Here is a 27,228-nt window from a genome sequence, read left to right on the forward strand (position 1 = left end):
ATATTGAAGTTTTTTATACGATTTATGAGTTTCTTACTCTCAAATTTGTTTAAAGTGCTTAACTTTTTGGTAATAGACGAAAAAGGCGAAAATTTACCGTTTTTTGATCTTTATTTGTTTATAACTATGTATATCATCAAAATCGGCTGCAGGAAACATATAGGTTAATAATGTAGATGTCCATACTACTCAAAAAATTTGGTCTCGGCCTGGAGGAGGATGTGTCACGAGAAAAATCTTAATCCTCTAGACTAATACTTTACTAGAACATACTATACTACCTCCGTAACTTTGGAACCGTTCATTTTAGAAGGATTATGCACTGGGCCTTTTTTATTTCAAATTCATTGTAGAACATCTTTATATAGAAGATTATTCATGCTAAACCGCATAGTTTTAGAAATATTGACGAAAAACGTAAAAAACTACAAATTTACCGATTTCTCCCCCCTCTCCCCCCAAACCGGACACTCAAAATGGTGTGACTTTTTTCTGAACATTATGTGGACCATATAGAACAATTTTGTGTTGGAGGATAACTTTCACTTTGGATGTCTGGGTTATGCCATCTTTTGGATCAATTGTATCATACTACAAATCTTTATTATCAGTAGATAATAAAGATCTGCACTAATGCCGCATTCTGTATAAATTCATACATGGGATACCCATATTTTCTTTAACAAAAAATGTTACTTTCAGAATTTTCGAAGCATTTCAACATTAAAAAGAGTGAAGAACATTGAGGATAAAAACTCACCACTGGTAAAATGGACCCTTGGGACTATTTTCAAAAATTTCAAGCGCAAAATTCAGAGTCGGAAAATCCCAGTCAACAAGGTGCTGGCGTTAAAAAACAACGGAAGCGACCACCTCCTGGGGAAAGACGAAAGGCAATAATAGAGAAAGTGTTAGCCGCAAATAGCGCTTTATTATCAGAAACTGAAAAGAAAGTAGTGGGTTCGATATTTAGTCAATCTGACGGTCAATCGACAACTTGTATAAGAGATCCTTTTAAACGTACTAACTTTGCTAATTCTGCTATTTTGAGAAAAGACCCGGTAATTAGAGAGTGGTCTGAAATTTATGGAAAAGCATCAAGGACCTATGATGACAAAGACAGAAACAGAAAAGCGAGATATGAAGAAGATCGCAACGGAAGATATTGTTCTGGGACAAAGCAACCTGAAACGATGGCTGAGTCATTTTCAAGAAAGGAATCGAATATGTATCGTAGAACAAGCCCTTTGGGATATGATCGTGCTTCGAATTCATATGGGCAGATACCTTCACGCGAAATGAATACTTTCGGCGGCGAAAGAAGTCAAGTACATCGTGATACCCGCGGAAGAAGCCCTTTCACGAGTGAAAGAAGTCAACAGCACCGAGCAGATCGTAGACGGAGTCCAGAAGGCATCGGAAGAAATGACATCCGCCGTGAAACTCATGGAAGAAGCCCTCCCACCAGTGAAAGAAGTCGCTTCGGACATGAAACTCGTGGAAGAAGCCCTCCCACTAGCCAAAGGAATCGCTTTGGTCATGAAACCCGTGGAAGAAGCCCTCCCACTAGTGAAAGAAGTCGCTTTGGTCATGAAACCCGTGGAAGAAGCCCTCCCACTAGTGAAAGGAGTCGCTTTGGTCATGAAACTCGTGGAAGAAGCCCTCCCACCAGTGAAAGAAGTCGCTTCGGACATGAAACTCGTGGAAGAAGCCCTCCCACTAGCCAAAGGAATCGCTTTGGTCATGAAACCCGTGGAAGAAGCCCTCCCACTAGTGAAAGAAGTCGCTTTGGTCATGAAACCTGTGGAAGAAGCCCTCCCACTAGTGAAAGGAGTCGCTTTGGTCATGAAACCCGTGGAAGAAGCCCTCCCACCAATGAAAGGAGTCGATCGGGACAAGAAACTCGTGGAAGAAGTTCTCTTGATCGAAATAGAAGCTCGGATAATATCCGACATGCCAGAAATGTGTCAAGGGAAAGGGGAACGCGTATAGATGAGAGAATAGATTTTAGAGCACCACGAGATAATCCTTATGAGCCAGATAGAATTGAGCGTTATCAGGATAGATCACGTTATCCTGGTGAAGATATTGCAGCTTCTAGTAACAGTGAGGCTGAATTAAGATATGGTAGAGGTGGTGGTGGTAACTACAACGCTCTTATGGATAACCAGAATTTGGATTATATCAGAGATGATATTGACTTATATGCAGGCGAGCATGATGTGCCCTACTATAGAGATGAGATGGAAGACAAAAATAGATCACTTCAAATGCAGCTAGAGAATAAGACGATAGTTGTTCCTGAACACTTTCCACGCAAACGATTCACTGCATTTACAGCAAAAATTTTTGATGGTTTGGTATTGGCACACATCGCAAGTGTTATTCCAGAAGGAATGCTGAGACCACAAATTGAACATGGTGTTTTCACAGGGGGAGCATATGTCATCACGACTAAAGATCCGTACTCGAAAGGATGGCTTGAAGATATGATTCCGAAGTTAAAGGGACATCAAGGTACCAGCATGAGAGTCGCAGACATAAAAGAATTATCAGACACAGCAATTAAGACCATGATGGCTCCAAAAGCTCCAACTCCTGTAGCAGCTTCAGCTCCTAAACAAGTAATTAGAAAAGTATCGACTACGTCAGTTATAGCGGTGTTATGGCTTCGCCAAAAAAAGTTTACTGATAGTCCAGATGTTGTTCTTTCAAAACTAGCAACCCAGAATCCAGGTCTGGTCACGAGTCACTGGAGCTTTTTGGTTCAACGAGGCAATAGAAAAAAAGGGCCGACGATGCACTTTAAGATAAACACCAAAGATGTTACGTCTCTACAGAGAATCAATATGAGACCCACTCTTGACGATAAACAACTGAAAATTACAATTAGACCATTACAATTTAAAGTAAAGGTGAAGAAGTAGGATGTTCTGAGAGAAATCGGTAAGCCAATTTCTACTTTACGAATATAAATAAGATACAGGGTCTACACTACCATGAAACTTTTGTTGCTCATTATACAAGTTTAGTTTTAATTATCATCTAGTCTTACTAGGGTAACTATTTTGGATGTTTGTTTGGAAATTAAATGTACGCAAATATACGCCTGGCTCTCTAGGAGCTATAATTTATTCCTTTGCTAACTAATAGCGCTGACGTACCGATCGTATATATCTATCGGGCATATCGCATCCAATCCGCAACAGTACTGAACATTTTCTCCTAGTCACTATCACACAGATTGCTTGGCTGATAAGTCCATGAATCAGGTCGTAAACATCTACTTTCCATAATGTTGGTGGCCATACAACCATAGATATAATAACACGTAGATTAGGCAAGGTCCAAAAAATAGCGTAACGCGGAGCAGTTCGGGTCGGTGCTCTATCTATCTCTCTCTACCGGCGCTTAGCTTCCTCTCTCTAGCATATTATGACCACTGCCTCTGTGTCTGTGTCGTTCCATTACTCCCACCTTTTGGTAGATACGCTCACACTCGTACGCCAGACAAAGATAGCTAGACCACCGTACTTGATATTGGCGTTACACCCCGATGCATTGAGTGGCATATCCCTAGCCTGGTCTATCGTTAATATGTCTATGAATACACCCCCTGAGGGCGTTTATGGCACCTTCATTGGTATCTTCTTCTTTTTGTGTAGACATGACTGTCTGTTTTTCAATGTGTCTCCAATAAGTTGTCATTCCATCGTTTTCGTGGTCTTCCCACTGATCGTCTTCCTATTGGGGAACTGGCTATCGCCGTCCTTACTACTCTATTTGTGGTAATTTCTCTTTTTTACCCAGTTAAGGTCCTCAACCATGCTTATCTCCCATAGCTTGTTCCGTTGCGCTCTCCTCACAAAAATTAGCACTTGCGACCGGCTAAGAGAACGATTGCCTCGTCCGCGTTCTCGAAAATTGCCGTTTTTGTCGTTTACAAGCAACAGGAATACTGTGGGGATATTCTTCTTGAGTGGCCCATGCCCCATAGGACAGCGGTAGTTGGCTTATGGTACATCTTTCATTTTTTCATGATAATCATTCCAGGATTATGGAACTCTGTACCAGCCTACAAGGATCTAGAGAATGGAGACTAGAGATTACGATTGCTGGATCCAGCAGTCCAGCGCTTTTTTACATGCTGCATCCAGCAAACCGTGCTGGATCCAGCAGCGCGGATCCGCGAACGTTTCAAATTCAAAATAAGTTACTTACTGTCTTCATTAGCCTCTTTATTCTAAGCCGTGAGTCGGCAACTTGCCATTCTATCGCGCTAGTATTTGCTCAGCATGCTGGAAAGTTTCTACAGCCTAAAAGTTTGCATCGATAAAGTGTTGATAGACATTGATTTTGCGATAAAATTCTGTGCTGGCCAATAATCAATGAGCTGATCGCCACTCTTTAACGGGTGAAACTGGCTCTAGAAGCTCTTTGCAGAAGAGAAGTCAACTTTGATAACGGCCGACACAACCACGAAATTTGTCATAGATAAACTAAATAGCCAAAACTCTAGCCTTAGTGCCGATCCATAGGAAGCAGTACTCAACAGAATCGCGGAACGGCGCCTCTCTGAAATTACAGGTACATTAGTGTACTTACAAAATCCAAAAAATTATGACGAAGGTCTAAACAATCCTGGCCATTTCCCCCATGCCGAAAAAGAATGCAATGCGACAAGAGATGAAAATTTTATTGAGTCCTATAAATAAACAAGTGATTGTGAAAGAGGATATGGAAGAAGATATGCCACCTAATCCGGATCCCGTGCATTTTACTTTGGAACAAGAATTTGAGATTGAATGGAAACAAGAAAGAAAAAAAAGGCGATTATTTGTACATGGTCTATGACTATTTGATGACCTTAAAACCGACCAGCATATAGGCCGAAAGGGCTTTCTCCGCAACCGGCTATATGTGCAGTTATGTACGAAGTAGATTGGGCGATAAGACGCTAGATAAAAAATGTTTTTTAAGGTCTCACTTCCAAAAAACTAAATAATTCATGTTTCTGTCGTTTAGAAATTTAGAATACAGACAAAAAAACATTAACATCGTGTTTTTATTTTGATTGCACATTTTGCTGGATCCAGCTGAATTTAGGCCAATCTTGCAAAAATCCAGCTGGATTGAAAATGCCGCTGGCTAATGGAAACCATATATTTTTAAGTCACTTTACTACAGAGTTTTCATGAAGCAGTCCCATTGTACGCAGGTGTGCCTTGACTGGCGCATATCCAGCAAGGAAGCCTCTCATTACTCTGAGCTGATTCCTGCTTGTTTTCTTCAGTATTTCAGCCCTAGCACATATCCGTCCATGTTTGACCGGATATGATTGCCTGTGAGAGTTATCTTGCCTTTGGATACCGGCTTTTTTGTGGTCACAGAGCTTCTCTTGATTACTAAATAAGGAAGCGAAAACTTCCTAGGGCTTAACAGTTAACAATAACTCCACAGATTATGTTAGTATAAGGAATGAACATAAATATTGTCGTTATTTCATATTATCTGTGTTTGAACTCTTTTTAAATATCTGCGAATCACCTTGAATTTATATTCGAACAAATAGAAGAGTATAAGGTTACATACTGCACGAAATAAGTGCATGACGAAGAGTGAGGATGTCTACTATCTCCACTACTGGTTAGCGTCTATTGTAAACCAATTTTTGCTCGGAAGTTCCATCAAGGGCAAATGAAAGGATAATCTGGAATGGAAAAGGTATAAATAACATTCGCTATGCAGTGAAGAATTACAAATATTTTTGAACTGTGATAAATGAAACTGATGAGAGTGATTTGGTTCTTCAATCCCTTTAACCTAATCTACCATAGATAAGGAACATGAAGAAGAAGATATAATTATGTATAAGTCTGAATTCTTAAACCTTATTTTCCTATAAGGCTCAGGGCATCAGATAAGGTTTTTTGCTTTAATGCTAATAAATTGTGATCTGTGCTAGACCTGTGACCTTCGAATGCTTTCTCCTATCGAGGATGGTTGTAGGACGTGGTAGACGGCCTGAAAATTATGAATATAAAACAATGGGGGCGAAGGGCACACGAGGGGTCTGAATGGAAGTACATAACCAGACATGCAAATACTCATCCAGGGTTACGATGCCAAAAGAAGTAGGACAAACATATCGTTTCTTTGGAAAATTAATAATCTAACTATCATACCCTTTACATATGATGGGGCTACTATCGCTAGAGAGATATAGTCCAGTCTGGTTAGACGAATAACAGGCCTAACCTTGCATTAGGAGCTGCCTCAAATTTTATTTTTCTAATCTTTAGGGAGGGTCAATATTAGTTTAAATTTAAAATCTCGACTGAATTTCACCGTTGCGTTAGCTGCCATCTTGATTTTAAACGAGAACCGTTTTTGCTCAATATCTCCGCCATTTTCAATTTTTTGACAAAAAGTGTAGAAACTGAAATTGTTGAAAATACGATTTTCTATAATTTCATTTATTATAATTTTTTTCGTGCGGTCGATATTTTCCGAGTTATGAGGGGAAAATAGTGACAGTTGGAGCATAATTATTGAATTATCTCGTTTATTATTAGTTTTACAACAAATATGTACCTGTACAAAAATGAAGAGAATTAAATTCTACACAATTTTGATCTCTTTCATTTTTTTGCTAAAATTAATATTTAAGGTAGTACGTATGCGGTAATGGCGCGAGCGTAAGACCGGATTGATTTTATAGCAAATGTTTTTGCTCAATATCTACGCCATTTTCAACTAAAATTGTTCAAAATATAATTTCCTACAATTTCTTTTTAACAATTTTTTTCATGCAGTTGATATTTTCCGAGTTACATGGGAAAATAGTAAAAAGTGATGGGGGGAGCATAATTATTGAATTGAATTTTGTATCCGAGCTGCCCCAAATTTTACAATTATATCCTTTAGGAGAGATCAATAGTAGTGTAAATTTAAAATCTCGACTGAATTTCGCGGTTGCATTAGCCGCCATATTGATTTTAAATGAGAACTGTTGTTGCTTAATATCTCCGCCATTTTCAACTTTTCGACATAAATGGTGGAAAAGAAAATTGTTGGAAATGCAATTTCCTACAATTTCTTTGGCACAATTTTTTTATACGATCAATATTCTCCGAGTTAAGGGAGAAAATAATGGAAGCGGAGGGGAAGCATAATTATTGAATTGTCTCATTTATTATTAACTTTACGACATAATTGTACATAAACAAAAATAAAGAGAATTATATTTTATACAATTTTTGAAACTTCCAATGAAACATCAACCAAACTAAGTATATAAAAGACATCAAAAGACATTATATACATTAAGTTCACTTAATTTTATTAACTAGCGGGTTTTATTGGTTAAATTTGTCTGTCCATATTTTAAGTTTTATGTCAGCTAATATATCGTGATGTTCCAACAATTTTTTTTTAATTTTGGACCCTGCTGAGGGGAATTTTCCCATTTCCCCCCTTGTAGACCCGCCACTGGTTCTCTCGAAAAATTGTAGTAAATCGTAATTGCAACAATTTCAGTTCTTACACTTTTTGTCGATAAGTTGAAAATGGCGGAGATATTGAACAAAAACAATTGCTACAAAATCAATCAGGTCTTACACTCGCGCCTTTACCACATACGTACTACCTTAAATATTGATTTTATCAAAAAAATGAACGGCATCAAAATTGTACAAAATTTAATTCTTTTCATTTTTGTATAGTAGGCCAATCAAGTTAGGTTTTTACTAGACATAACGGAAAAGACGAGGTTTGACAGTTGAAATGTGTAGTATGAGATATTACAAAAAGACTACCATCTTGGGATTCATCAAATATTTAGTGGAACATTTTTTAAATAAACAATCAAAACGTCAAACTTAGTTTTTTGCTCATAACTTAAAAACTTGTTTATTTAGAAATTTGACGTCCACAGGTAACTTTCTCAGAAAAAAAAGATACATCGAATGAGATACGCTAAATAAAAATCGGTTAATAAACAAAAAAGTTATTGCAAAACGGATGACAAAATCACTGTTTTTGAATATAGTTAATAACAATTTTATTATTTGTTAAAATACGTTTTAATATACCCAAAATTGAGGCCACTATGGTGTTTGAATGGTGTGCAAAAAATGGTCCAGATCTGTTAAATAGTTTTCGTAAAATTGAATTTGTTTATAAAATTTTTTGAAAAACGAGCTAATTTCTGAGGCTGGTCCAGTTAACATGGATGAATGTATCTCAATAATCCGGGGCTCCAGGAGTTCATGATTTACTCTGTCAAGGGCCTTGGAAAAGTCAGTATAAATTGAATCAACTTGAAGTCCCTCTTCCAAGGCTTCAGACAGAAAATCAACATAGGTCAACAAACTCAGTTCAGCAGACTTACCTGTAGTAAAACCAAATTGCTGAGAGTTTATAGAATTATGATCTATAAACTCTGTTCACTCAGATGATTCAGTGCTGATGCCATAAATTTCTATTTTACATCTGATTGGTGCTTTACTGATTACTATTGTTTTAGTTTTCTGAGATGAAATTGTCATATTGAATTCTTTTGCTCTTATGTTAAAACTGTGACTAATCTTTGCACACTATCTTCATCTTGGGTTTTCAGTGTTGTGTCATCTGCATAAGAGTATTTTTACTTCTTTGTTTCCGATTCTGTATCCTTTTCCTTTATTGACACTTTTCATAATATCATCCATGATTAAATTGAAGAGCATAGGGCTCGGAGTACCCCTATCTTATTCTGCTGCCTATATCTTTAGGTTCTGTAACTTGCCCATCTATTCTGATTTCCATTTTGTTGTTTTAATATAGATGTTTTGAATAGTTTTTATGATATCTAGGGGAACTTCTCTATTATACAGAATTTATTTATTTATTTACCATTTTACAAATTAAGTACAATTTTAAAACAAGACAATAATTTAAAAAAAAATACAATGAACATGTAAAAAGTTTAAAACAAAATAAAACATTATACAGAAGATGGATTATATCTCTGTGGTACTAAGGCAAAACCCGATATGTCAAAAATTATCGATTTTTCGTTTTTAATGCCAATATGTACATTGAGCGATGAAGAATATGATGACAAAACCCTACATGGGAGCGTTCAAGTATTACGTAACGCAGTTTGGGGGAGGGAGGTTTTGTAAAACGTTACGGCGCGTTACATGGGGGGGAGGGGGGTTCGAACAGCGCGTTACGTAACATTATTTTTTAACTTAAATAAAAAAACTACATAATTTCTTTTATGTTTTACATAGACCCCTGAATTGTATTATGATTTGCCTACTGATTTTTCAGCAGACCTACTGATTTGAACTCCGATCTACTGAAAACTGTATAAAACCTACTGATTTGAACTCCAATCTACTTATCTACTGAAAACTTTATAAAATCAACCGAAAACTCGAAAACAACCCGAAAAAAATTCATTGCCCAAATGTAAACCATTTCTCATTTATATTTGATGGTTTAGCCACATAGGATTTTCAGGGTCAAGTCAAAATGATGTCAAGTGTCTACCTAAAGGGATTCTTTCGTTGAGAATTGTTTTGTTTTCAAAAGACCATATGTTTCCACTATCCGGAACTGTTCTATGGGAGTTATTTATGGGTTTATCTGATGAATAGATAGGTAGGTACTTTATATTTTGGTAAAAATGAAATGGATAATTTAAGTCCATAACATGCAGTATCGTTTTCAGCAGTAGGTAGGTCATTCATTAATGTTTTAAATATGTACGCAAACTTTCAGATTATTTAAAAATGTCTTTAAATAAAAAGTATTAAATACAAAACCCACTATATTGATACGTAGTTTAGAAAAGTGATAGATATTTTAAAAAATAATACCCTTATTTAAAGTGTGATTCCTGAATTATTAATTTCAAAATTTTATGTGATTAACATCTTGACGAAAATTATACATAATTTCAAAATTTCACCTTGCATTATTCATAATAGACCCTACATAATACACATTTTTGAGATGAGGTTGTTAAGCAGCTTCTAAAAACAAAAATATACAGGGTGTTTAATTAAAATTAAAGATAATGGACTACGCTAGGCTTGCATGAATCACCCTGTACATTTAAATTTATGTTTAAAAAGCACACATTTTTATATATGAAAATCTACGGGTCCCAGCGTTTTTTTAAATTATTTAAAACAAGGACAGAAATAATTTTATTCCATAAGTGCCTTCTTATATTTATACAAGGTGTTTCAGAAAAAGGTAACACGATCTCTAGGATAGGTGAAAAATTAAAAAATAATTGGGGTTTGCTTACTAAATAATTTTGGTTTCACGATACAGGGCGTTGAAGAACAAAAAGTTTTACACATTTTTTTCACTATTTTTCCGAAACTACTGGTAACATCGTATATTATTCGTTATACAAAAATTTTTACTAAACAAAATAAAATGTTGAAATTATAAATATGTTATTTTATTTTAAGCTTTTATTAAAAAAGATAAAATAGAAGAATGCATGAGAAGAACAATAAAGAATGAAACCAAAAATGTATGTAAGGATGGGGCCAAGTAGGGAAACTGTAAATGTAAATTAAATGTAAATGTAAAATTAATAATAAAAGATTATTATTGTATGTAAGTTTTGAACATATTTCATGTCATGGGACATGAAATTACGAGTGGCAGGGATATCCAGACACACGAACTGAATAGAAGAATCGTTCTTGGGTGGGCAGCATTTGGAAAACTGAGAGAATCTTTTAAAAGTAAGTTGCCCACATGCCTAAAGAGAAAGGTATTTGATCAGTGCGTCCTCCCAGTCTTGACGTACGGATCAGAAACACTTACCTTAACTAAAGCCTCGGCTACCAAACTAAGAGTAACGCAGAGAAGAATGGAGCGCTCAATGTTAGGAATAACTCTGCAAGACAAAATCAAAAACGAAGAAATCAGGAGAAGAACACAGGTGACTGACGTCATCGAAAGGCTAGCCAGGTTGAAGTGGAGATGGGCAGGACACATTGCCAGAATGACAGATGGGAGATGGACAAAAAGGTTATTGGAATGGAGGTCAAGCGAAAACAAGAGAAACGTCGGTCGATCGCCTACAAGATGGACTGACAACTTAAGAAAGCTAAATAAAAACTGGATGAGAGCGGCCCAGGATAGACGTGGTTGGAAACGAGGGGAGGAGGCCTATGTTCAGCAGTGGACATTTAAGGCTGAATGATGATTGTAAGTTTTTATTATTACCTCAAATGCCATTAAAATAATAACAAAGTTCTTTTACCGAGTTTCCGGTACTTTTCGCAACCTCGTTTTCCATTTAGGTTCAAATGGCCACTTGGGTGTTACGTAACGTTTAGGTAGGGGGAGGGGGGTACAGACAAACGTTACGGTGCGTTACACGGGGGAGGGGGGTCAAAAATCCTCAAAAATTGCGTTACGTAATACTTGAACGCTCCCCATGGCTAAACGCATCCATGTAACCAGTAGATGATAAAATTAGTTTCTGATATGTCCACTATTACATCAACACCGCAAACTTTTAAACTCATCTGCTGCAAAATCACGTTTTATACATATCGGTGTTTGCCTTAGCACCACAGATCTTTAGTCTTACCCTGTCACATGCTTTCTTCAAGTCAATCAGACATAAATGCTGGATTATTATACTCTAGTGATTTCTGAGCAATTTGCTTTATGGCGAATATTGCATCTGTACATGATTATCCAGTACGAAATCCCTGTTATCTTGTATAAGTCTTTAATGCCGAAGATCATATCCCTGAATGTACTTTAACAATTGAATATATTAAGTATTATTTATATTTCGGATATTTTTTTGGCGATATTATTTTTTAGCAAAGTGTTAACTTTTATCATGTGGATCTAATAATTATATCAAACATTTATAGAGGGTGTGGCATTAGTGTGAAGAAGTCGAATTACTCACTTGTTGCAGGAGATTCGAAAAAAATATACAGTATAGCCTGCCACAGCCGGACCTACTTATATCCGGATGGTTCTACCGTTCGGATCTACCGAGAAAGCAGTCCTGCTATTGGACAACGCACCCTCTCATCCCGACCCAGAATAACTAAAAGATTTTTTTGCCTCCAAATGTGACATATCTCTGTCGGCCTATAAACCAAGGTGTTATAGAATCTATAAAATATGTCCATTGTAAGTCTTGATATCCAGATTTTTTCATATCCGGATCGGTCTGTCGCCACATTGATCCAGATGTGGCAGGTTTCACTGTAGTTAGGTAAGAGTTGGAGCATAGATAGGAAAATATAATATAGATTCACGTTAGAACGTTCTGTGACGTGTTTCGATGCCTAATTGCCATCGTGTCCTATCATTACAATCTTCTGTCAATCCTTGTTTGCTCATTGATCATCGAACTCCTTCCATCCACGATTTCTTTGGTCTTCCCCGTTTCCTGTGTTCCGGGGTATCCATTTTGCTTGGATGGATGGAAAATGGAAAAAAAATAGATAGGAAAATACTTTGAGAATATTTTCAAATATGCAGGGTCACCCACATTGACAGTTAGAACCATTTTCTTAATGGAACGCCTTGTATATTTTTACATTTTTGGACTCTTCTCAGTAATCTCGTTTTCGCAATATAAGGGATTGCAATGTTACATGTTGTGTTTTAAAATATAATTACGTTTTTTATTATTTAGTAGCAATATTAACATCCTGTAGAATTGTAGAGATTTGGCATAAAAATCTAGTTTATTTGGAAAATAGTCTACTATTATTATAGTACCATTCTTGTGGAAAGTAGCTTCATCTTAAAATAAAACGTATTCGAAAAAATATGCATCATTCTGAATTTGTTCATGTAGGTACTACCCACCAACAAAATTCTATTCTTGTATTATAATCATCTTTATTAAGCACTTAATGCAATTGTGTGCAAAATATGAATGCATGTTGTAGGGGAGTGCACATAGATTTTAACTTCGGAAAAAATCAAACAAGATAGAACTTTAATGCCTGGTTGCACCAACAGATCTTAAGTTCCAGATTAGCTAAGCTCTACTTATAAATAGGGCCTCCTTGAGTATCACTTACGTTGCACCATAATTTTAGATTCTTACCTTATTATCAATTATATCTATTATTATACTATGGTATTCTTATTGTAATATATTATAATTATATTAAGTTAATTGTTATGATATTCTCGACTTAAGCTTAAGATGTGTTGGTGCAACCGGGCATTAGTAATTTTATTAAAAAATGTTTAATAAACAACATATCAAAAAGTTCTACCCGAAAAGTGGGTGCTTAATTTTTTATTTAACAAATGAACTACGAAATTAGATGTTTTTTTAAATAACTCCGAAAATATAAATTTTAGAAAAAAACTGACTTGACCAGTGAAAAATTCAGAAAATTTTACAAAAAAAACCTTATATAAAGAATTTTCTAAAACTAACCCTGTATATTCTACAATTTTTTATTTATAACGCTAAAGTCACCATTCTCACAAACATTGGCGCACTGTAAACTAGCGTACGGCGAAGTGAACGGTTGAGTTATTTTAATGTAATTCTTTAACCAACGGATCAAATGAAATTTTACAAATTGAACATGAAAGAAGAATAATTAAGTTATCTTATGGTTATAATAAAAAGAAATAAAATGTATAGGCATAAGTACGGTGGGGGCGGAATTGAGCCTTACATGAATTTTGTTTAAAAATGATTTAAAAATGTGTAACTAATACAATTTTTCTTATAAAACCCTCAATTTTGCACAACTTACCTTTCAAGCATCTTACTAAATGATGTTTCATTCAAAAAAAATCTCAAAAATTTAATTCAAATAATATGACGTCTCAAAAAATGTAATTTTTGAAATCTTCGTAGTTTTATAGAATTACCACCACTTTAAGACAATATTACTCAAGTTTTAACAGATCTATTACAGTTTTATAACTGCTTTTTTAAAGCTTAGGATGTAATATTTAAAATGCACTAAATTATTTTACTTTAGAAATGAAATAGCCTATTTCTTTTTGAGAAAATTAAGAAAGATAACAAAAATGTAATACAAAAACCAAAAATTACCAGCTAAAAAAATGTTTATACAAAGTGATCAAAACTTTTTTCTGTAAAACTTACCTAAAATACATTTAATAATAAGCTTCAACAATAATAAATGTTCAGCAAAAAAAATTTTTTTAGCTCGTATGTCTGCGTAACTTGGAACCTATTGGTCACTTTTTTATTATCAGTTTTACGAAAAAAAGTTATTCTTTATAAAATACTCTGCATCGTATATAATCTAAGATGCAATCATCAAATATCAAATTTAATTAAATTTATACGAGGTATGTCAAAAATATGAATTTCACTCAAGAGTAAAGTACCGTTACATTTCACAATATCGAAAATTGTTATTAAGAAAAGTTGTTTGGAATTAAAAAATTTGTTTTAGTGTTCAATTACATCCTTGTAATTAAAATATTGTGAATAATAAAGGCACTTAACCGTTAAGAAAAATTCATATTTTTTACATACCTCGTATAAAATTAAAAAAAGTTTGATATCTGATGGTTTTATCTGAGACCAGGGAGAGCATTTTATGAAGAATAACTTTTATTCGTAAAAGTGATAATAAAATAGTTATCATAATTGCAATAAAATAATGATGAGTATCCGTAATTTGAGTAAAAATTGAAAAAAAAAATTTTTTCGATTAGAATGATGTAATTGTGTATTAAAATATATTTTTTAATTTCAAACAACTTTTTATAATAGAATTTTTTGATATTCTGGAATATAAAGGTACTTTACTCTTTAACGAAATTCATATTTTTGACATAACTCGTATAAAATTGATAAAATTTGATATCTGATGGTTGAGTTTTCGATTTTTGACTATCCAGAGCATTTTATGAAGAATAACGTTTTTTCGTAAAATTGATAATAAAAAAGTTTTCCATGTGGTTCCTAGCTACGCAGACATACTGTATAAGAGCTTCTGTATAAGAATTTTCAAATTGCAATGCCATATTCGGATTCAGCATAATCAAAAACAAAATAGAAACATATTTAATCAAAGTAAAATGATGAATTTAACGATATTTTTAAAATTATGTATACAAAACAATTGTTATTGTTTAAACAATTAATAAACAATTAGCGGCCAAATCTGGGAGTAGAACTTTTTACTTTAACATGTATATACTAACAAAAATTTTTTTAGAAAAATAGAAGCTTGCTTGAATTTTTCCGAAACAATGCATGTTTTCGTTCTAATTGCACTCCCCTATTGTTCTTTTTTAAAATTCTCCTTACATTACGACCACTAATTTCAAACGTTGTATTGAATATTATTTACAATCTCTCCATTGATTACGATTCCTTCATTTGCTTGCAAAAGGGCTCCAGGCAGGTGTTTCACTATATACATTAAATAGCAGTGGTGACAAAATGTATCGCCATCGTACTTCGCTATGTATTTCTATTGCTTGTGATGTCTATTTTGACGTTAGATTTCTGATTCCAATATAGATTGAGAATTATTAGCAGGAGTATGGTATCACTAGACCCAAACCCAGACATCTAAAGTGAAAGTTATCCTCCAAATTGTTCTATATGGTTAACATAATGTTCAGAAAAAAGTCACACCATTTTGAGTGTCGGGTTTGGGGTGAAGAGGGGGGAGAAATCGGTAAATTCGTAGTTTTTTTTACGTTTTTCGTCAATATTTCTAAAACTATGCGGTTTAGCATGAACAACCTTCTATACAAAAATGTTCTGCATTCTACATTAAATTTGAAACCGTATGCATAATCCTTCTAAAATGAACGGTTCCAGTTACGGTGGTAGTATAATATAATTGTTCCAAAAAAAAACCTAACCCAAACATCCAAAGTAAAAGTTTTCCTCCAACACCAAATTGTTCTATATGGTCCACATATTGTTCAGTAAAAAGTTACACCATTTTGAGCGTCCGGTTTGGGGGTGGGGGAGAAGTCAATAAATTAGTAGTTTTTTACGTTTTTTGTCAATATTTCTAAAACTATACTTTAGCGTAAACAATTTTCTATACAAAAATGTTCTGCATAAAATTTAAAACAAAAAAGGTTTATATATAATTGTTATAAAATCAACGGTTCCAGAGTTACGGAAAGTGAAAAGTGGAGGTTGTTGATACTTTTTATATTTTCTGGGTAATTTATAATATTACTGATGAAAGAAATTTTCTGTAGCAGGATTGTGTTTTGTAAATAAAATTTGCTATTTCAGTTGCCGATGGTACGTTAGTGATAAGCCCTTGCTTAAAGAAACGTCAACCTCACCACCCAAAATCATCATCAATTGCCCAAAAAATATAAAAAGTATCGAAAACCTACACTTTTCATCCTCCGTAACTCTGGAACCGTTGATTTTATAACAATTATGTATAGGAACTTTTTTGTTTTAAATTTCATGTAGAACATTTTTTACTACACACTATACTTTACTTTACTAGAACATACTATACTACCTCCCTAACTTTGGAACCGTTCATTTTAGAAGGATTATGCACTGGGCCTTTTTTATTTCAAATTCAGTGGTAGAACATTTTTATATAGAAGTTTATTCATGCTAAACCGCATAGTTTTAGAAATATTGACGAAAACGTAAAAAATTACGAATTTGCCGATTTCTCCCCCCCCCCCTCTCCCTCCAAACCGGACGCTCAAAATGGTGTGACTTTTTTCTGAACAGTATGTGGACCATATAGAACAATTTTGTGTTGGGGGATAACTTTCACTTTGGATGTCTGGGTTATGCCATCTTTTGGATCAATTGTATCATACTACAGATCTTTATTATCAGTAGATAATAAAGATCTGCACTAATGCCGCATTCTGTATAAATTGATACATGGGATACCCATAATATTTTCTTTAACAAAAAATGTTACTTTCAGAATTTTCGAAGCATTTCAACATTAAAAAGAGTGAAGAACATTTAGGATAAAAACTCACCACTGGTAAAATGGACCCTTGGGACTATTTTCAAAAATTTCAAGCGCAAAATTCAGAGTCGGAAAATCCCAGTCAACAAGGTGCTGGCGTTAAAAAACAACGGAAGCGACCACCTCCTGGGGAAAGACGAAAGGCAATAATAGAGAAAGTGTTAGCCGCAAATAGCGCTTTATTATCAGAAACTGAAAAGAAAGTAGTGGGTTCGATATTTAGTCAATCTGACGGTCAATCGACAACTTGTATAAGAGATCCTTTTAAACGTACTAACTTTGCTAATTCTGCTATTTTGAGAAAAGACCCTGATCTTAGAGAGTGGTCTGAAATTTATGGAAAATCATCAAGGACCTATGATGACAAAGACAGAAACAGAAAAGCGAGATATGAAGAAGAAGATCGCAACGGAAGATATCGTTCTGGGTCAAAGCAATCTGAAACGATGGCTGAGTCATTTTCAAGACAGGAGTCGAATATGTATGGGGTTATGACAAGCCCTTTGGGATATGATCGTGCTTCTAATTCATATGGACAGAAACCTTCACGCGAAATGAATACTTTTGGCGGCGAAAGAAGTCAAGTTCATCGTGAAACCCGCGGAAGAAGCCCTTTCACGAGTAAAAAAAGTCAACTGCACCAAGCAGATCGTAGACGACGTCCAGAAGGCATCGGAAGAAATGACATCCGCCGTGAAACTCATGGAAGAAGCCCTCCCACCAGTGAAAGAAGTCGCTTCGGACATGAAACTCGTGGAAGAAGCCCTCCCACCAGTGAAAGAAGTCGCTTTGGACATGAAACTCGTGGAAGAAGCCCTCCCACTAGCCAAAGGAATCGCTTTGGTCATGAAACCCGTGGAAGAAGCCCTCCCACTAGTGAAAGAAGTCGCTTTGGTCATGAAACCCGTGGAAGAAGCCCTCCCACTAGTGAAAGGAGTCGCTTTGGTCATGAAACCCGTGGAAGAAGCCCTCCCACTAGTGAAAGAAGTCGCTTTGGTCATGAAATCCGTGGAAGAAGCCCTCCCACCAATGAAAGGAGTCGATCGGGACAAGAAACTCGCGGAAGAAGTTTTCTTGATCGAAATAGAAGCTCGGATAATATCCGAGATGCCAAAAATGTGTCAAGGGAAAGGGGAACGCGTATAGATGAGAGAATAGATTTTAGAGCACCACGAGATAATCCTTATGAGCCAGATAGAATTGAGCGTTATCAGGATAGATCACGTTATCCTGGTGAAGATATTGCAGCTTCTAGTAACAGTGAGGCTGAATTAAGATATGGTAGAGGTGTTGGTGGTAACTACAACGCTCTTATGGATAACCAGAATCTGGATTATATCAGAGATGATATTGACTTATATGCAGGCGAGCATGATGTGCCCTACTATAGAGATGAGATGGAAGACAAAAATAGATCACTTCAAATGGAGCTAGAGAATAAGACGATAGTTGTTCCTGAACACTTTCCACGCAAACGATTCACTGCATTTACAGCAAAAATTTTTGATGGTTTGGTATTGGCACACATCGCAAGTGTTATTCCAGAAGGAATGCTGAGACCACAAATTGAACATGGTGTTTTCACAGGGGGAGCATATGTCATCACGACTAAAGATCCGTACTCGAAAGGATGGCTTGAAGATATGATTCCGAAGTTAAAGGGACATCAAGGTACCAGCATGAGAGTCGCAGACATAAAAGAATTATCAGACACAGCAATTAAGACCATGATGGCTCCAAAAGCTCCAACTCCTGCAGCAGCTTCAGCTCCTAAACAAGTAATTAAAAAAGTATCGACTACGTCAGTTATAGCGGTGTTATGGCTTCGCCAAAAAAAGTTTACTGATAGTCCAGATGTTGTTCTTTCAAAACTAGCAACCCAAAATCCAGGTCTGGTCACGAGTCACTGGAGCTTTATGGTTCAACAAGGCAATAGAAAAAAAGGGCTGACGATGCAATTTAAGATAAACACCAAAGATGTTACGTCTCTACAGAGAATCAATATGAGACCCACTCTTGACGATAAACAACTGAAAATTACAATTAGACCATTAAAATTTACAGTAAAGGTGAAGAAGTAGGATGTTCTGAAAGAAATCGGTAAGCCAATTTCTACTTTACGAATATAAATAAGATACAGGGTCTACACTACCATGAAACTTTTGTTGCTCATTATATAAGTTGAGTTTTAATTATCATCTAGTCTTACTAGAGTAACTATTTTGGATGTTTGTTTGGAAGTTAAATGTACGCAAATATACGCCTGGCTCTCTAGAAGCTATAATTTATTCCTTTGCTAACTAATAGCGCTGACGTACCGATCGTATATATCTATCGGGCATATCGCATCCAATCCGCAACAGTACTGAACATTTTCTCCTAGTCACTATCACACAGATTGCTTGGCTGATAAGTCCATGAATCAGGTCGTAAACATCTACTTTCCATAATGTTGGTGGCAATACAACCATAGATATAATAACACGTAGATTAGGCAAGGTCCAAAAAATAGCGTAACGCGGAGCAGTTCGGGTCGGTGGTCTATTTATCTCTCTCTACCGGCGCTTAGCTTCCTCTCTCTAGCATATGATGGCGTCTGTGTCGTTCCATTACTCCCACCTCTTGGTAGATACGCTCACACTCGTACGCCAGACAAAGATAGCTAGACCACCGTACTTGATATTGGCGTTACACCCCGATGCATTGAGTGGCACATCCCTAGCCTGGTCTATCGTTAATATGTCTATGAATACACCCCCTGAGGGCGTTTATGGCACCTTCATTCGTATCTTCTTCTTTTTGTGTAGACATGACTGTCTGTTTTTCAATGTGTCTCCAATAAGTTGTCATTCCATCGTTTTCGTGGTCTTCCCACTGATCGTCTTCCTATTGGGGAACTGGCTATCGCCGTCCTTACTACTCTATTTGTGGTAATTTCTCTTTTTTACCCAGATAAGGGTCAACTCCGGTCCTCAACCATGCTTATCTCCCATAGCTTGTTCCGTTGCGCTCTCCTCACAAAAATTAGCACTTGCGACCGGCTAAGAGAACGATTGTCTCGTCCTCGTTCTCGAAAATTGCCGTTTTTGTCGTTTACAAGCAACAGGAAAACTGTGGGGATATTCTTCTTGAGTGGCCCATGCCCCATAGGATAGCGGTAGTTGGCTTATGGTACATCTTTCATTTTTTTCATGATAATCATTCCAGGATTATGGAACTCTGTACCAGCCTACAAGGATCTAGAGAATGGAGACTAGAGATTGCGATTGCTGGATCCAGCATCCAGCAGCCCAGCGCTTTTTTTACATGCTGCATCCAGCAAACCGTGCTGGATCCAGCAGCGCGGATCCGCGAACGTTTCAAATTCAAAATAAGTTACTTAATGTCATCATTAGCCTCTTTATTCTAAGCCGTGAGTCGGCAACTTGCCATTCTATCGCGCTAGTAGTTGCCCAGCATGCTGGAAAGTTTCTACAGCCTAAAAGTTTGCATCGATAAAGTGTTGAATTGATTCTGCGATAAAATTCTGTGCTGGCCAATAATCAATGAGCTGATCGCCACTCTTTAACGGGTGAAACTGGCTCTAGAAGCTCTTTGCAGAAGAGAGTCCACTTTGATAACGGCCGACACAACCACGAAATTTGTCTTAGATACTAAATAGCCAAGACTCTAGCCTTAGTGCCGATCCATAGGAAGCAGTACTCAACAGAATCGCGGAACGGCGCCTCTCTGAAATTACAGGTACATTAGTGTACTTAAAAAATCCAAAAGAATATGACGAAGGACTAAACAATCCTTTCCATGTCCCCATGCCGAAAAAGAATGCAATGCGACAATTGATGAAAAATTTATTGAGTCCTATAAATAAACAAGTTATTGTGAAAGAGAGTATGGAAGAAGATAGGCCACCTAATCCGGATCCCGTGCATTTTACTTTGAAACAAGAATTTGAGATTGAATGGAAACAAGAAAGAAAAAACTTTTATAACCAAAAAAAACTGGTTCTCAATAAATTAAGTACGAAAAGATTTTGGAAACGGAAATTGCCGTTTATGAGACCGAAGGAGTGAAAGGCGATCATTTGTACATGGTCTATGAGTATTTGATGACCTTAAAATCGACCAGCATAGAGGCCAAAAGGGCTTTCTCCGCAACCGGCTATATGTGCAGTTCTGTGCGAAGTAGATTGGGCGATAAGACGCTAGATAAAAAATGTTTTTTAAGGTCTCACTTCCAAAAAACTAAATAATTCATGTTTCTGTTGTTTAGAAATTTAAAATACAGACAAAAAAAACATTAACATCATGTTTTTATTTTGATTCCACATTTTGGTGGATCCAGCTGGATTTAGGCCAATCTTGCAAAAATCCAGCTGGATTGAAAATGCCGCTGGATTGCAATCTGTGAGAGTTATCTTGCCTTTGGATACAGGCTTTTTTGTGGTCACAGAGCTTCTCTTGATTACTAAATAAGGAAGCGAAAACTTCCTAGGGCTTAACAGTTAACAATAACTCCACAGATTATGTTAGTATAAGGTATGAACATATTGTCGTTATTTCATATTATCTGTGTTTGAACTCTGTTTAAATATCTGCGAATCACCTTGAATTTATATTCGAACAAATAGAAGAGTATAATGTTACATACTGCACGAAATAAGTGCATGACGAAGAGTGAGACAGGGATGTCTACTATCACCACTACTGTTTAGCGTCTATTGCAAACCAACTTTTGCTCGGAAGTTCTATCAAGGGCAAATGAAAGGATAATCTGCAATGGAAAAGGTATAAATAACATTCGCTATGCAGTGAAGAATTACAAATATTTTTGAATTGTGATAAATGAAACTGATTAGAGTGATTTGGTTCTTCAATCCCTTTAACCTAATCTACCATAGATAAGGAACATGAAGAAGAAGATATAATTATGTATAAGTCTGAATTCTTAAACCTTATTTTCCTATAAGGCTCATGGCATCAGATAACATTTTTTGCTTTAGTTAAAGCATACCATAATGCTAATAAATTCTTGTGATCTGTGCTAGACCTGTGACCTTCGAATGCTTTCTCCTATCGAAAATGGTTGGAGGACGTGGAAGACGACCTGAAAATTATGAATATAACACAATAGGGGAGAAGGGCAAAAGAGAGTTCTGACTGATAGGACATAACCAGACATGCAAATACTCATCCAGGATTATGATGCCAAAAGAAGTAGGACAAACATATCGCTTCTTTGGAAAAACTATCATACCCTTTACATATGATGGGGCTACTATCGCCAGAGAGATATACTATCGTGTTATATCAGTGCACGACAACCCGGGAACGTGCTGCAAAGAAGGCGAAGACTGTTCTATCGGCCGGAAAGGCTATAGCCACTGTTTTCTGGGATTCGTCAGGTGTGATCTACATCAACTTCCTAGTAACGCACAAAACGTGGTCTTCCACAATGACAACGCACCGACTCACACTCCGCCGTTGCCATGCCCAAATTGGGCTACGAACTGCTGTCTCATCCACAGGACTTCAGATGTGGCCCTGTATGACTTGATATTTGTTTTCAAACTTTAGAAAGTCACTCGCCGGGCAGAAATTTAAGTCGAATGAGGAGTTCATCGCCGCGACTTAAGCCTACTTTGCAGACCTTGGGAAAACGTATTTTTCAGACAGGTTAAAGAAGTTGGAACATCGCCGGGTCATGTGATCGAGCTAAAAGAAGATTATGTTTGAGAAATGAATCATCACTTATCCAAAAAAGAATCATCACTAATGTTCTATGGAACGCATGACGTTCAAGTAGATGACGCATTTCTATACTATTCTTCTTCACGGGCCTTGTCCGTTTCGAAAATTGGCAATTAACATGGCTATTCTGACTTTGTTTACGGAAATCTTAATAGTTCGGCAGTTGACAATGCAGTTCGGCCTCAAGTTTTGGAGCCACGAGGCTGGGCCCCTTCTGATGTCTATTTTTCCTTTGATAATTGGCTGAAGTACTCGATATTATTTATTACTGCAAACAGGTGTTATCATGGTCTATCAAAGTACTTATCTAACAAACGTCTGTCTCAAAAAACTCGTATAAGGCTGTATAGAACATTGATAGTCCCCGTTCTCACATATGGTTCAGAGGCATGGACGCTAACTAAAACAGATGAATCCGCTCTATCAATTTTTGAAAGAAAGGTACTACGCAAGATATTCGGAGCGGTTTGTGAGAACGGAATATGGAGGCGTAGATATAACTTTGAACTGCAGAATATCTACAAGCAAACGTTTGCTGGAAAAGATATTATCACTATAATTAAGCGAAATCGCCTGCAGTGGGCAGGACATGTAGCCCGAGCCCCTGAATCGAACATGATAAAAAGGATTCTAACAGCTCAACCCGTGGGAATGAGAAGACGGGGTAGACCAAAGTTGAGGTGGATCGACGGGGTAACACAAGATGCCGAGAAGATCGGAGTCGGCAACTGGAAAGTGCAGGCAATGGACAGAACAGAATGGCGTAGAACGCTTGAGAAGGTCGAGGCCCTCTAAGGGCTGTAGCACCATGATGATGATGACTCGATATTATTTACTGTGCCTCATAAGGTGACCCAAGTATTCCATTTATACTACAGAGGTTAGGCAATTTGCATTAACGACGTTCTACACCTTCGACAAAGAATTAAGGATTTGCATGAAATTTTAGTATGTTATAGTTTACTTCAAATAACTAAGACTTGATTTTTTAAAAATTGTTTAATTACTATTAAGGGTCAAAGTTAAGTTTTAACATGGGCTCTTATGGGAATTCTTAAAAAGTTAATAACTTTTGACCCAAATTTACGATTTTTAATTATTTGTGCTTAAATTAAAGGTTTTTTTTAAGGAATAACATATTAAAAAATGAGGATTGTTTACCGTACCATTTATTTTTAATTTATTTATTATAATTAATTCCGTAATTTATTCCGTAATTTCCGTAACTTATTATAATTTATTTTTATAAAGTATTCAATACTGAAACATATGATTTGAGTATTCTGCTATAAATGCATTGTTACCGACTTTCGCTTGCATATAAGTTTCCCCCCCTTTCCTCTGAGAGGCATACCCCGCAACGAAGGTGTAGAACGTCGTTAAGAGAAAAAATGTAGCGTCAAAATGAATTGTTTCAAAGAAATTACAAAAGGGATTCGAAAAAAGGTTACTGTAAGTGTTAAAGTTGATTCCCGTCTTGATTAATGCATTCATTGCAACGGAGAGGCAGGTTCGGCGAAGTACGTCAAGCTGACCGCGAAGATTTTCAAATTCTTAAAAATCCACGAGGAAAATAAAATTCCTGTAGCTGGCTGTATACCATAAATCACAAAAAATACAGGATCCTTTGTAAAAGGTATATTTAAAAGACCCTAATAAGGGTTAAATCACAAAACAAAACGTTTTCGGATTAACAAGTAATCCATCATCAGTGTTAAGCCCTAAAATGATAAGTATAACCTAATTAATAAGAGACAATGTTATAAAAGTTGACTAAGGTTAGGAATTGACTAAGGTCATACTTGTCAATAGCATGCATGCGTGAGCCACCAAAAAGTTATGGGTAAAAACCCTTTAAAAGCTATAAGATCTTATACCGGGTGTCCACTTATATTTTCCCCCATTTTAACTGCCTATAACTTCTAAGCGGCTTAAGATAGAAATATGCGGTTTTCGATGATATGTTTTATTTTAGTAAAAGTTTTGTCTGAATGGATTGAATTTTTTATATCGCTTTCAAATACGAAAAGAAAAATGGCGGATTTTTGAAAAAAAACGTTGTTGACTTTTTTTTAATGGAACACCCAGTATATTTTTTTGTAAATTGAAAGAAAGGTCATTCACCTATCCAGCGATATAAAGTTTTTCAAAATCGGTTATCAAATCACTGAGTAATTAATTTTTAAAATGAGAGGTGCAACGTGGGTATCACATACCTAAATAACATAATATGTGATTTTCACATTGCATCTCTCATTTTAAAAATTAATTGCTCAGTCATTTGACCACCGATTTTAAAAAAATTTATATCGTTGGATAGGGAAATGACCGTTTTTTTAAGTTTTTAGGTAAGTGACCATTTTTATGTCGCTTTTAAATAAAAAATGGCGGATTTACCCAGTATATTTTTCTGTAGCTTGAAAAAACGGTCATTTACCTATCCAGTGATATTAAATTTTTTTAAATCTGTTTTCAAATGACTGAGCAAATAATTTTTAAAATGAAAGATGCAATGTGGAAATCACATAACATAATATCATTTTGCTTAGTTATGTTATTTAGGTATGCGATATCCACGTTGCACCGCTCATTTTAAAAATTAATTACTCAGTGATTTGACAGCCGATTTTGAAAAACTTTATATCGCTGGATAGGTGAATGACCTTTCTTTCAATTGACCATTCCAAATCACGTGATATAATATGGCCGGCAGTGGGCAAAAATTTAATAATATCGGGTTTACATCAGTTTTTGTAAAGAATATCCTGTTTGGTTTTGTTTTTTATTGTTAATTGTGCACCGAAATTGTGATAGCAAATAAATATAAACTAGATTATCGCCTACATAACTGAATTATCCCATAGTAGTTATTGACACAAACTGGTAACTAATATGGGATAATTCAGTTCTGTAGGCGATAAACCACTTCATATTTAATTTGTTATCACAATTTCGCAGATTTCCCTACACAATTAACATAAAAAAAAACAACCAAACAGGATTTTCTTTACAAATTAATCTAGATGTAAGGTTAGATTTTGCCCACACCCGGCCATGTTTGACGTTTCATTGGAATGCCTAATTTACAAAAAAATATACTGGGTGTTCCATTAAAAAAAAGTCAACAACGTTTTTTTCAAAAATCCGCCATTTTTCTTTTCGTATTTGAAAGCGATATAAAAAATTCAATCCATTCAGACAAAACTTTTACTAAAATAAAACATTTCATCGAAAACCGCATATTTCTATCTTAAGCCGTTTAGAAGTTATAGGCAGTTAAAATGGGGGAAAATATAAGTGGACACCCGGTATTATACTACATATTATGGTTAAAATAGTTGGATGTTGCAAATATTCCTGGATATTACCCAGGGCAACACAGGACTCTAACCCACGTGGATGAGATGTGAGATGGATGAACCTCACATATTGAAAATTGAGTGTCAACTGAACTGAAAGGTGAAGGAACTTCAGAAGTATGACAGAGACAGATTGTCAATAAGACGTTATGAACTGTTTTGTTACTTCAGCCAATGAATTTAAAATTTATGTTGATGTTAAAAATAAAACATTATCAAATATCCATATATTGTTGTTAGAATTATTCGAACTTAAATGTAGAAAATTGTAAAGTATGTAATGATTAAATATATGAACATGTGCATTGATAAATAGGTACTAGGAGTTATGCAGTCAGGAATACATTAGAATGAAAATGTTAAATAAACTTAGAATTATTGAAAAGGCCTTTTACGTATTCACGTCTAGGATATCAGAATTTGTTTAATGTGTACATAAATGTACAATTATAAGTTATTAATTAATGTGTGAGTGTTTTGATGACTGATAATTTGATCTAATTTGTTGAGTAAAGATGACATCTTTACAAAATTAAGTGATGCTATATTTCGTTTGGCTGAAGAAATTTTGTTGTTTTGTGCGAATGAGAAAGAAATTAAAAATCAATTGATGAGACTGAAAATCCAAGATACTCAACCCCAAACCACCCGAAAATGAATGAATGAGTAAGGAAATGAGTGGAGATTTAGGATGGTATGACGTGTTGATAAACAATAATATAACGGATAATGTAGAAGTATGTCTAAAGTAGATACTGTAGAAGGGAAAAGATAAGAGTGTGGAACGATGAAATGTGAATAAAATGTATTGAGTATGAGGTAGAATGTTTCTTATAGAAAGTTAGTATAGAATTAAAAACATATATGATAGTTATAGTATGATAATACACATAAGATGAGAGGATATAGATGATATGTGTTATGAAAAAAGTTGTCGATGTAGGGGTTGAAAATCTCATCATCATCATCATTTGGCTCTACAACTCTATGTGAGTCTTGGCCGCGTTTACTATTTCCCTCCATTGTTGTCGGTCCTGAGCAGCTATTTCCCATTGCTGTACTCCCATTTTGCGTAGATCGCTGGCTATTGCGTCCTTCCATCTCTTTCTTGGGCGACCAACTGACCTTTTTCCA

At 35.7% G+C, this 27,228-nt stretch overlaps 1 protein-coding gene across 7 annotated transcripts in view; it reads left to right on the forward strand.

Annotated features, from left to right (window-relative positions):
* The window catches only part of LOC114329639 (serine/arginine repetitive matrix protein 2), a 40,652-nt gene that overhangs the window by 11,465 nt on the left and 1,959 nt on the right, over positions 1–27,228 (forward strand). Inside the window, exons 2-3 of one of the 7 annotated variants that reach the window (XM_050643579.1) lie at positions 703–1,801; positions 1,853–2,946. In XM_050643579.1, the coding sequence (XP_050499536.1) occupies positions 771–1,801; positions 1,853–2,927 (2,106 nt within the window). In that variant the 5' untranslated portion in view covers positions 703–770 and the 3' untranslated portion in view covers positions 2,928–2,946. Of the gene's footprint in view, positions 1–702; positions 2,947–16,940; positions 19,089–27,228 lie in introns of those variants that run through there. The other 6 variants (XM_050643575.1, XM_050643576.1, XM_050643578.1 and 3 more) reach the window with 6 other exon arrangements.

Source organism: Diabrotica virgifera, chromosome 2 (assembly GCF_917563875.1).
Source record: "Diabrotica virgifera virgifera chromosome 2, PGI_DIABVI_V3a".
Lineage (NCBI taxonomy): Eukaryota > Metazoa > Arthropoda > Insecta > Coleoptera > Chrysomelidae > Diabrotica > Diabrotica virgifera.